We start from the raw sequence: 12,437 nt of genomic DNA, 5'->3' as shown, positions 1-12,437 counted from the left end.
ATTCAGAAATTCTTGTCCTCTAATCCAGTGCTTAAACTATTAACTTGCGTAGTATCCACATGGCTATTCGTTGTAATGGAAATTCAGAATGTATTTCCAATTTATGTGGGGAACAAATGGAAGCAGAAGCTTTAAGCCACTATAAATAACCAGCACAGCAGCCAGCCACATATAAGCAGAATTTTATTGACAAATACACAGAATTAGCTACACAGTATGGAGTTAAACAATCTACAGAAATCTTTAAAATATGAGCAATTCTGAATTTAAAGGAAAAAATTCCATTTACTAATCTACACTTAATTACAGCATTACAGGATGAACTTATAAAACTACAATTCACCTCAAAGTTTGCATATCACTTTGTAATACAGACAGTAAGATACCGGTCAGATTTTTTTGAATATCTTTAACATTAAGATTTTTTTTTTTAAAAAAGCAGAGTTATCACTCAAATTAAATGTTTTAGGTATTTTAATGAATCATATGTTTATTTCTTCCACTACAATACTAATGGCTGACTTTCCAATGTATCCAATAAGAACCTAAATTTAACCATTTTGTCCCATAATAGCTAATGTAAAATGATGATATTTCTCTGTTTCTGTTACACTAAACAACAATCAGTGTCTAATATCTTGGTCTTCAACTAGCCATATTTCCTGAAGTCCAGCAGCCACTGAGCTATTCCAAGCTATTCCAAGAAGCTTTTCCATCTCAAAAATGGTCACAAAATCTTCCCATATCCGATCACATTCATGGAGAAGGAAAACAGGGAATTCACAAAGCAATGACCTCACCCAGCACTTCTGAGAATCCTTTCTGGCTAACTGGTTTTCATGTCTTTCAATGGCTACAGCAAATTGGTGCATCTCCCATACATTCCATTAGCACAGCTAAGGGGAAGAAAAAGGTCTTATACTCTGGGAGCTCTCTGCAGTATTTGAAAAAAAGTCAAATGTCACAGCTGAGGGACATGGCAGGATTCCAAAGGAATACACTCAAATGGTCTGACTCCTTCCTGGAGAGACTCATCCAGTGGTAATGATGGGAAACAGCACTTCCACCATCTCTGCACCTATGGAGTTTCTCAAATACCAACCCCCTTTGTTACTATTCAATATTCTCATGCAACAACTAGGAGGTAAGACATAATAGGCACAAGTGCCAACAGTATGCAGATGACACTCAGTTCTATCTATCCTTCAAAATATACATTACCACAACTGTCAGCCAGTGAGTTCAGTGTTTTGCCAAGTTCAGCTCATGAATTGAATAAGAGTCGCTTGAAGCTAAAGGTGAGTTAAATGGACATTATGCTTGTTGGTAGAAGAAAACACTAAGAAATGTGGAGATATAGTGAAGTCTCCTGTAGCTGAAGATACTCAAACACAACTGGACAAGTCAGTCCACAGTTTAAGAGTGCTCCTGGATTCCTTGCTGACATTAAACCCTCAGACAGCAGCAGAGTTTCTCAAGATGTTCTGTCCTGATGGGTCCTCCATGTTAGGCACATGTGCACCCATGCACCTTTAACCAGACATTTTTCTTCAGCAGTGCCTGTGGATCTGTGGCTGAGCCCTACACACCCTCATGTTTTGGACCGAGGTTATATAGGGAGAGGCAGACCCACCATCATTTCAGCTCCTTCTCAACAACAAAGTCTAATCGCAAGAACTCAGAAGCAGAGGGGAAGGAGGATGGATAGTGGAGAATGCACAGGGACAAAACATCTCAAAACTCCAGTTACTATACACAAAGGCGAGTTACTTCTCCTTCTTCAAGTGATTGTTCCTGTGGGTGTTCCACATTAGAGGACTCCTGAACAGTACCCAAATTATGGAGGATGGTGCTGAAGAGAGAAGTTCAGAATGGTTAGGAGAGTCTCACCAACAGCAGCATCTGATTTGGAGGCATGAATGACAGCATAATGCCATGAAAGCGGTGAGCATTAACAACCAAGGTTGCGGCCTTGCAAATGTCTAAAAGAGATGCATTTTTGAGCAGTGCTACATAAATGGTTGAGCTCTGGTGGAATGAGCCATCACTCTAGGCACAGGGTGCACCCCAGCGCTTCTTAACGTGCTAAAATGCATCCTGAAACCCATTTAGGTAGTCTTTGTATGGAAAGAGAATGTCTCCATTGCAGAGAAACTGAAAGGACTAAGAGTCGAGGAGAGGGTCTGAAGGGTTTGGTCCCATTGAGCTAGAAGGCAAAGGCTCTTATGCCTAGAGTATTAAGACTGACCTCTTCCCTTGAAGAAGCTTGAGGATTGGGGTGAAAAAATGGAATTTGAATGTCCTGGTTGAGGTGAAAATCTGAAGAGACTTTAGGTAGGATGGAGGATGAAGAGATATTTTGTCTCAGTAGAACACAGTGTATGATAGATCAGCTACAAGCACTCTCAGCTCAATTATTGTTCTGTCTGAAGTCATGGCTACAAAAAACACAGTTTTGTAGGATAAGCGAAGAAGGAAATAGCTCCCCAAGGGCTCAAAGGGTGGTTTTCTCAAGGCACTGAACTAAATTAAGGTGCCAAGGTATAGTGGGTTGTCTTACGTGAGGGAAGAGGTTGGTTACTCCCTTTAAGAATCTTTTAGTGGTAGTGTTTGTAAAAACTGATGACCTTGGGCTGATTGGTGAAAGGCTGTAGGGGCAGCTAAGTGGACTTTAACAGAGATGAATGATAAGTGTAGGCTTTTCAAAATTTAACAGATAATCAAGTCCGATGGAGAAGTGGGCCTCCAAAGGAGACAACGACCACTGTGTGCATCACAGCTGGAAAGCCTTCCACTTTTGAAGGTATGTTTCCTACTGTTTCGCAGCACAGACTGTACCTTGAGAGAACAACCTTGCTTCAAGTCCAAGAGCTATCAAGGAGCCATGAATAGAGGTGTGTAAGAGTGAGATTGTCTGCCTGACCCCTGTGTCATAAGGTCGGACACCAAAGAAGGGATAAGAGGTGGCCTCGGACATATCAGGTCTGGGAACCATACCTGTCTCAGCCATGTTGGAGCTATGAGGACAAGTACTGCTTTCTCATGTTTCAGCTTGTTCAGGACTCTGAAGAGCAATGGCGTTGGAGAGTAGACATACAGACAAACCAAGGCCAAAGAATAAGGTGGGCATCTCCCAAGGAGTTCTCAGTCCCCTCCTTCATCAGAAGTGATAGCATTTTGTGCTTCAAGCTGTTGCAAATAGATCTATTGCTGGGGGGATCTGCGTGAGACATCTTGCAAAAGACAGGATTGCTCAACTTGTACTCATGATCCTGGCAAAAATACTTGTTTCAAGTGTTTCCTATCTTGTACAACCTCCGCCTGCACTCCCAGAGATGTGGCAACCCTTCTCATAAGGTCCTGAAACACTTTACACTCTTCTGGAGGAGATTTTAACTTCAGGCTTCAACAGAAGATGATGAAATATGGCAAGGGCGGCACCTACAGGTTCCCCCATTGTTGGAGACTACAGACGAAGGGGAGACAAAGATGATGTGGGATGACAGAAGAGTCTTCCCTAAAGATCCCTGCTATGGATGAAGGCAACCTCCTTCTAGACTGGGACTTTAGGAAATCTTGAAAATCTCAGAGCAGTCAGTCCAAGATGACCGGTAAAGGCCATGGGGGGAGTATTCTACCCTTTGAACTGCCAAAAGTGGTGGGCCCCATTCTGAGGATTCCTTGTAAGAATACCAGACATGATTTTTAGATTCGGTATCCCTGGAATGAGGTCCGTGAGATGACCTAAAAGACCTTGGAAGGGAAACTGGTCTCTCATGGTCTGAGTCTGAAGAGGAGATACAATTCTCCTCAGTAAATGGAGGAGCAGTTCCAGTTGGTGTTTGGAGTTTCAGTGTTAGAGAAAACTGGTACTGCCCTAATGTCACTGACATAAAAGAAGCATTGAAGTGAGGTAGCAGCAGTGGGCAAGGCAGCTAAAATGCCAACAGATAGGTTGGTGTTGAGGGAACTGGTCAATGTCCAAAACGAAGAAGCTAAGGAAAGCCATGCTGGAATCACCAACACCATCAGTGCTAGATGGTGTAACAAAGAAAAGTCTGGTACTGGCAGACACACTAGGTCCCTCACTGCACAGAAGCCCTGTGGAGTTAACAGTACTGGAAAGGAAGGACCCGGTAATTATGAAGACACCACTCTTGATGGTCCTGGAGGAACAGGAGTCCACGATGCCACATCTGATGAGGCTGGTGAGCATTGGTGCCTGAGACCAGACCTCAACTTGATATCACAGAGCTTTCTTTGTGATGCAAAGAATGGGACTTTGACCGTTTCTGAGATTTGGAGGAGGAGGAGGGCTTTGAGTTCTTTGAGATGGCTATCGGGGACAATGAGAAGGGGTGTTTCATTCTCGATTTGGGCTTTGGAGCTGGGGCGGGTGCTCTTCATGGACAAAAAGTCTGCCTTCTCGTGATTGGGATCCAGTTCTAAAGAGGGACACATTTCCTCCTCCGAAAGGTAGACTTAGAGGTGAAAATCCCTCGTTTATTTGTGCTGATAGGAAAAGAGGTAAAAATCGAACCTATAACTAATCTAGACAATTCAAACAGCTTTTGTGTCTATCCATAACAGCGACCGTGGCACACTGCTTAAACCCTGAGAATTTTTTCATGTTAAATCCACCAGATCTTGAACTATACTATTTAACTATACTAAAAATAAACTAGAATTAAAAACCATATACAGTAAGATGAACTCTTTGCAGACACTGAAAAACCAAAGCTAAACAGCTATGGGAAGCTCCAACTCTTGCCACGGGTGGTGAGAAGGAATGGAGAGGGAGGCCCCTTTTATGCCCTTGGGTTGACACACACGGAAAGCATGGACGTTGCCTAATGGTATTACTGGCAAAAGTTTCCAACTCAAGTGCATTGGGAGCATATGCATCTACAATGGAATGTATATGTACACAATCACTTGAAGGAGAACTTCTGAGGTACAAATACAGGGCAGCGTACATTATAAGGAACAGGAGTTCAGAGATAAGTGATAAAAATAATTATAGGCATAGAAAGACTACTGTATAAAAAGATACAGAGTACAGTGAAACTGTTCAAAGAGGAGATAAATAAAAGGCGAAGGGATAGTCTCTAGGAGAATAGTCCTGTGGTTAACACCTTGAGCTGGACTCCAAAGATCTGGGTTCAATTCCTGACTCTACCACAGAGTGCAACTTTGGGTAAAGCACTTTTGCTCCTTCTCAGCTCCCCCTCTATGAAAGAGGATAACACTTTGACCCTTTTATCACCTTGTCTATTTAAGTTTTAAGCTCTTTAGGTCAGGGACTCTCTCTTCTTATGTGCCTGTACAGTATCCAGCACAATGGGGAGCTATTCTTGCCATTCTACCCCAGTACAACCTATGAGAAATCATACATTTTACGCTCAGAAGGGACCATTATGATTATCTTTATTAAGAGGCCAATCTAGATTGAAATTCAACATAATGAATAGTATACAGAACACAAAATCAGGCTCTTCACAAGGGGACATTCAATAAAACTGAAAGGCAAAAATTTGAAATTGATAGAAGAAAACATTTGCTTTTTTATTTAACATGTAATTAACCTGTGAAACTCTTTGCCGCTTGATAGTATTGAAGCCAAGACCTTAGGATTCAAGAAAGGATTAGACATTTATAGGGATAATGAAAAAAAAACTATAGTATATTAAATACGAGAAAAAAAAATGAGAAGGAAGATATACCCTCATTTAAAAAAAAAAAAACCAACATGTCCACTGTGGGGTTTCTTCCACAGCTTCTGGTACTGGCCACTGTGAGCAACAGGATACTGGACTACAGGGACCACTGGTCTGATCTAGCATTGATTCTACCAATATAGGCATGTGTGTACCAAGCATAGCACAGCAACAACAGACCTGATGCCTTTGTGACAGTGAGGTCTACTTTTACCCCCAAATCTCCTACTGTTTTTGTATAGATTGTTAGTGCACATTGTGTTGTTTCTGTAAATGTAACTTCCAGAATCTTTCAATGTCGGGTCCCTCTGAAAATCCCCAAACTACAGGCCCCATACAATTTCCATTTGAAATACACAATCACTTATCAGCACGTGTAAGCCACAAAGAAATAAAGTATCTGCCCTATACTGAATATATATTTTGCCCATGTATCACAACAATGGTTTGGTCATTTCCCTGTTCGTAAGTCTTGTATTGATGTATTTGGCCCCACCTAGTAGTTTCCTCTGTGATTGCCTACCCTGTCAAATAGTGACAGAGTCATAGAATTTAAGTCTCGAGAGACCACTAGATTATCTGGTCTGACCTCCTTTATAGCAGAGACCACCACCACCACCCACACACTAACCCAACAACTGAAATGAGACCAAAGTATTACAACGCACAAAAGACTAGACTATTATGAGCAACAGCAGAGAATAGAAGGGCCCGAGGCACACCAATGCCTGAGGACCCTGCACAAGCAGGGAAATGATTAAGTGAGATATACCCAGATGATCCTAGTTTTAGCCAATGATTTTAATTTATTGTATAATGCTATGTTCTATATAACCATTGTATCCTAAATAGAGTTAAATTGTAGGATTATAGAAGTATAAGGACTTGTTTACACTACAAAATTAGGTCAACTTAATTTAGGTCAACCTACAGCCACTGCAGTAATTCAATTGGCTGTTGGTGTCTATACTACCCTCCTTCTGCCTGTGAAATGCATCCTCACCAGAAGCACTTAAACTAACTGAAGTGGGGCATTGTGGGGCACTGACAGCCAAATGTGGGGCACTGATAGCTACGCAGGGCTCACAGCTGAAGCCCCTGATCCACCCTGGGTTGACAGCCCCAGCTGTGAGCCCCACACAAACTCAATTTCACAGCACAGAGCCTAGCAAGAGTGAAATTGACATTCTTGCCAATTTCATTCTGCCATTGGCTCTGCTCAGAGCATGCCCACTCTGACAGCTCTGGGAGGAGCTGGGAGCCCAGGCTCTCAAGGAAGGGCAGCTGGGCTCAGAAAAGGGAGCCTGGACAGCAGTGGGGCTCCCAGCAAGGAAAGGAGAGCCAAGGCAGCAGACTGCTGGGAGCAAGTAGCCGGGAACCAGGCAACCAGGCTCTAGTTGGAGCCCCACACTTGCCTTGGGGTGACAGCCCCAGTGAACCAAGTGCAGATTTCACAGTAGGAAACCTACTAGCCTTTCTTGTCAATTTCACAGATCCACACTGGAGCTGTGAAATTGACAAGAATTTTAATCAACAGCCAAAGTAAGTAACGCAATGTCTACATGGACACTGTGTTGTCCTAAATATACCGAGATAAGCCCTACATCTCTTGTGGAAATGGCGTTATGCCGGTGTAGTAGGGCACTTACATCAGCGGAAGCAAGACTCTAGTATAGACACTGACATAGTTAAGTCGACATAAGTTAGATCAACCTAACTCTGTAGCGTAGACCAAGCCTGAGACTGATCAGTAGTTAGAAGGGATGATTATGTATTAGGTATCTAAGTAAGTAGGGCTGAAGTGCAAGACCTCCAGGCAAAGGCCTATAAGATTTTAGCTTAGCTATTTTAGGCCTTAGAGATAAGAAATATTGACATAAGTAAGTGACCAAAGAATAACCTATACCATAAGATTATGGGAAAAGATGTACCAACAGGTGAAATCGTGAAAAATTAGAAAGATTAATTTTAGATGGCAAAAATGCTGTAGAGTCACATTTCTCTCTAACACCTGCCTTAACCACAGGGTACAGGTTTTGCATCAATGCTAATGAGAATAAAAGGAACTATACACAACCTATAGAAAACGGGGTACCTCAAGTTTTGGGGACACCAGACCAATAAGGAAAAAGAGGGTTGACACTTTCCTATACATCTGCAGAGCACAGGTATAGTAAAAAAAAAAAAAAATCACATTATAAAAAGGGGGTGCCCAGATTGGGAAAACTCAGCTCCCTATGGGAAACTCCAGCAGGAACTATCCCTCTGCTGATGACCAATCCATGAAAGACCCATCAGACCCTAAAAGTAACTAGGAGGATGTGAGTATGACTGTAGCTAGAATTTGTGGGTGGATATATGTAGGATTTATATATGATGTGATACTCATAACTGTGCTGGTAACTTTAATAAAACTGATGAGATATTAGCACTTGTTCTTGTGATTGTATATGCTACTTTCCTTGGCCTCCATGTGTTCCTATGTGCTCTAGATTTGAAACAACAGGCAGAGGTAACTCTGTTGAATTTGATACTGTAGACACCAGAGCTGAAACCACAGCTATTGTAATACAAGATCACTAAACTTACTTTAAATAAAAATAAAAGGCTACATAGCAAATGATGCACACTCACCTGCTGCACAAGAAGGCGAAAACCCACAGAGCTCACTGCAAATCTGATCTGGGGGGAAATTTCTTCCCGACCACTCATAAGACAATTAATTAGACCCTGAGCATGCGAGCAAGAACTGGCCAGCCACACACCCGAGAGAGAAAATGCACAGTGCCACCTCAGAGCCCTGGCCCACCCTTCCAATGTCCCATCTGAAGCCATGGCCATCTCCTGATTATTCAGAGGAAGGACATTAAAAACAAATCCTCTCAGAATACAAGGTGGGGAGGGAGGGAATCCCCTCCTGACCTGTCGGTGGCTGGCTGAAACCCTAAAGCATGAGCTTTGGGATCACAGGACATAAACTAGAAGTCAGCCCCACGGCTGTTGAGCCTATTCCAAGTACTGATGATGCAGGGTGCTGAGTTTCACCTTTGATTTCAATGGGAGTAGCACCTCATAAGTGAGAGTTATTTGTGTGTTCATACGAAGTGGGAAATGGACAAAGGTTGAACATGTTGCCCAGCTCTCTGAGTGTTCCTTTGACTCATATGTAATGATTGTGTACTTCTTTTAAGTTTGCCAGATCCTCATTTTATGGCCTCTGAAAATCTTCACACTTAGGAAGTATCTTTCTTACCCCTTGCTATATACAGAATCATAGACTCGTAGGACTGGAAGGGAACTCGAGAGGGTACCTAGTCCAGACCCTTACACGCAAGGCAGAACTAAGTATAAGAACATCCCTGACACGTGTCTAAACTCTCTTAAAAAATCTCCAATGATGGAGATTCCACAACCTCTCTAGGAAATTTATTCCAGTGCTTAACCACCCTGACACTTAGGAATTTTTTCCTAATGTCCAACCTAAATCACCCTTGCTGCAATTTAAGTCCATTGCTTCTTGTCCTATCCTCAGAGGTTAAAGAGAACAATTTTTCTCCCTCCTCCTTGTAACAACCTTTTATGTATTTGAAAACTTATATCCCCTTTCAGTGTTCTCTTCTCCAGACTAAACAAACCCATTTCCCCTCCCCCGCCACATCTTCTCTTATAGGTCATGTTTTCTAGACCTTTAAATCTTTTTTGTTTTTCTTCTCTGGACTTTCTTCAATTTGTCCACATCTTTCTTGCAATGTGGCACCCAGAACTGGACACAATACTCCAGTTGAGGCCTAATCAATGTGGAGTAGAGCAGAAGAATTATTTCTTGTGTCTTGCTTACAACACTCCTGCTAATACATCCCAGATTGATGTTTGCTTTTTTTGCAAGTGTTACACTGTTGACTCATATTTAGTTTGTAATCAATGACCCCCAGATCCTTTTCTGCAGTACCCCTTCCTAAGCAGTCATTTCCCATTTTGTGTGTGCAATTGATTGTTCCTTCCTTCCTAAGTGGAGTACTTTGCATTTGTCCTTATTGAATTTCATCCTATTTACTTCAGACCATTTCTCCAGTTTGTCCAGATCGTTTTGAATTTTAATCTTATGTTCCAAAACTCTCGCAACCCCTCCCAGCTTGGTATTGTCCGCAAACTTTATAAGTGTACTCTCTATACCATTATCTAAATCATTGTTGAAGATATTTAACAGAATTGGACTCAGAACTGATTCCTGTGGGACCCCACTCAATTTGCCCTTCCAGCATGAATGTGAACCACTGATAACTACTCTGTGGGAATGGTTTTCCAAGTTATGCACCCACCTTCTAGTAGCTCCATCTAGGTTGTATTTCCCTAGTTTGTTTATGAGAAGGTCATGTGAGACAGTATCAAAAGCCTCACTAAAGTCAAGATTATCACATCTACCGCGTCCCCACATCCACAAGGCTTTTTACCCTGTCAAAGACAGCTATTAGGTTGGTTTGACATGATTTGTTCTTGACAAATCCATGCTGACTGTTACTTATCACCTTATTCTCTTCTAGCTGTCTGCAAATTGATGGCTTAATTAAATAGTAAGTGCAGTCCTCCCAGTAAGAAAGGAACTTCTTGGAAGTTGCACATGTTCCGCTTACCCTGAATATCAGATAAGTTGTTTTTGCAAAAATATCTATGGTCGTATACATCACCCTCTCTTATAGCCCCCCTGCCCCCATTTAAGTTTATCTCAGCCAAGAAAAATATTTGTTTAAATAAGTTTTGGGGGGTTTTAAATGGATGTTGTTCCAGTGATGTGCAGTACACAGTTACTGATGATAATAATACCTGTAATAGGATATTCAGAAGATTTTACATTGCTTACAGTATAGTCTGTACTGGAAATTATTTTATTATACATTGTGCTTCTTAGAGATAGGTGACGGGGAAAATTTCAACAAAAAAAATGGCACCCATTTTTACCTGGTTTACATTCGTAGAGATCACAGCACTCCCCTGGCTTCCCTGATGCTTTAGAAACCAATATATTCAAGTAGCCTGGCTGGCAAACTTTCCTCAAGCAACCTGCAGGGTTGCACACACAGCGGCTTGGAAGTGGACAGCATTCCCCTGGAGGAGCATAACCTTCAATCAAAATGGAATCTTCTGGACAGCGAGGAGAAAACTGGACCTCACAGCGGGCCTTGGAGCAGTCAGGTTTCTCTTCTGAAAAGGAGAGAGAAATCAGCATACTGCGTATGTTAGTAAAACACTGTCCGGATGTTTAAGCTCCACAACACTGCTTTGACAAGCCTGGAGGCTATTACCCTTGCAGGTGATGTGCCACAAGAAAAATAAGGATTGGCTAACATCAACCAAGCTTAACAGCAGCACTGGGATCTACAAAAGTAGTAATATAGATAGAGAGAAGATGATAAATGTATGTTCAATATATTTTACTAAAACTTTATTTGCCTTTTTTAAAATTCTTTAGTACTGCAGAATGTAGTGAAGCTAAATGTTTATTTGGCTCTGCTTTTAAAAAAAAATACAACCCCTCTCTCTCTAACTATAGATGAACCTGGTAAAAATGCCTGGCTTTAATGTTGTCTAAGTCTTTCCATACTAAAAGCTGGTATTCAGTAGCTTATAACTCTGTAAATTTCAGCTGTTTGAACTGAAATTTCCCATGCTGGTGTCTGTCTCAGGTTAATTTTTAAGTTTCAGCAAAACCAGTTCAGCTATTTCCAAGAATGAGATAGGGAAAATTTTAAAAAATTTGTACAGACTGTTTCATTAAGAAGCTCTGAAGCCTACATGCTTTGGAGCAGAGACCTGAAATTTGGCTGGGGGAAGAGGGGTCATTCTGGTATCAGGGATGTGCCTTTTGCTGTCCCCATGAAAATCCACTCACATTTAGCCAAGTTATAAGCCTCCAAAAAACAGCAATTCATAAATGTTCAGAAGAGACTTGTAGAGTTTGGCAGCTATGTTCTCTGAAGATTCCTTCTGCATTAGACCTGCTTCCACCCCGGGCTGCAGTATATGAGAAGGACTCGTCCTGCATCCACTCTTCCTAACACAGCTAGGGCCATGGAGACCCTCCTGCACCCGCAACAGTACCCCTGCTAGTGCCCAGGAAGAGGAAGCGGCCTCAGTGGAATGCAGAGAGGTGAGGGGCAGAAGGCACAGACAATCTTGGAAGGTGAGGTAGGGAAAAATGTGGGGTTGAGGGGGTAACAAAAAGTGAGGCAGATACAAGCTAGAGGAAATGGGCTAGAAAGGAGACAAATATAAGCTTGGTAGGGGAAGGTGAATGGCTGAAAAAGATTATGAGGGTAGAGGAGTAAGACAAAGATAGACTGTGAGCGCTCCTAGGGGCAAGCTGGGTGGATACAGACGGGTCTTTAACCAGTAGCGCACACCCTTTCCCAAAACCTGGGAAGCAAAGATTCCAGAGTCTCAACACTTTTCTGCTGTCTAGAAAATAATGAAACCCACTGGCAAAGCCTGCATCTCACCCACCTGTAATGGCTGGTCTACAAAGAGACTAACAGCCTGCTACTTAGATCAGTTACTCCATTAACTCAAGCGGAAGAAGTCTATACTGTGAATCCAACTTTGCTGATGACTCAGTATCATTCCAGACACTGGTATTTCAGTGGGTTTTTTAAATTGAAACTAGGCAATTATATATTTAACAGTACATTGAAAGAAAGTTATGGTTACCTGGGATAGTAGTATTTC

General features: G+C 42.0%; 1 protein-coding gene across 6 annotated transcripts in view; it reads right to left on the bottom strand.

Annotated features, from left to right (window-relative positions):
* The window catches only part of CRIM1 (cysteine rich transmembrane BMP regulator 1), a 305,273-nt gene that overhangs the window by 174,816 nt on the left and 118,020 nt on the right, over nt 1-12,437 (bottom strand). For 4 of the 6 annotated variants that reach the window (XM_074948988.1, XM_074948986.1, XM_074948983.1 and 1 more), the window contains exon 3: nt 10,674-10,916. The exons of the other annotated variants lie outside the window; for them this stretch is intronic. In XM_074948988.1, coding sequence (XP_074805089.1) covers nt 10,674-10,916 — 243 coding nt within the window. The remainder of the gene's footprint in view (nt 1-10,673; nt 10,917-12,437) is intronic. 6 annotated transcript variants of the gene reach the window in all.

The sequence above is a fragment of the Natator depressus genome, chromosome 3 (genome assembly GCF_965152275.1).
Source record: "Natator depressus isolate rNatDep1 chromosome 3, rNatDep2.hap1, whole genome shotgun sequence".
Lineage (NCBI taxonomy): Eukaryota > Metazoa > Chordata > Testudines > Cheloniidae > Natator > Natator depressus.
The sequence above is the reverse complement of the archived record's forward strand: the minus strand, read 5'-3'. Positions and strand labels throughout refer to the sequence as shown.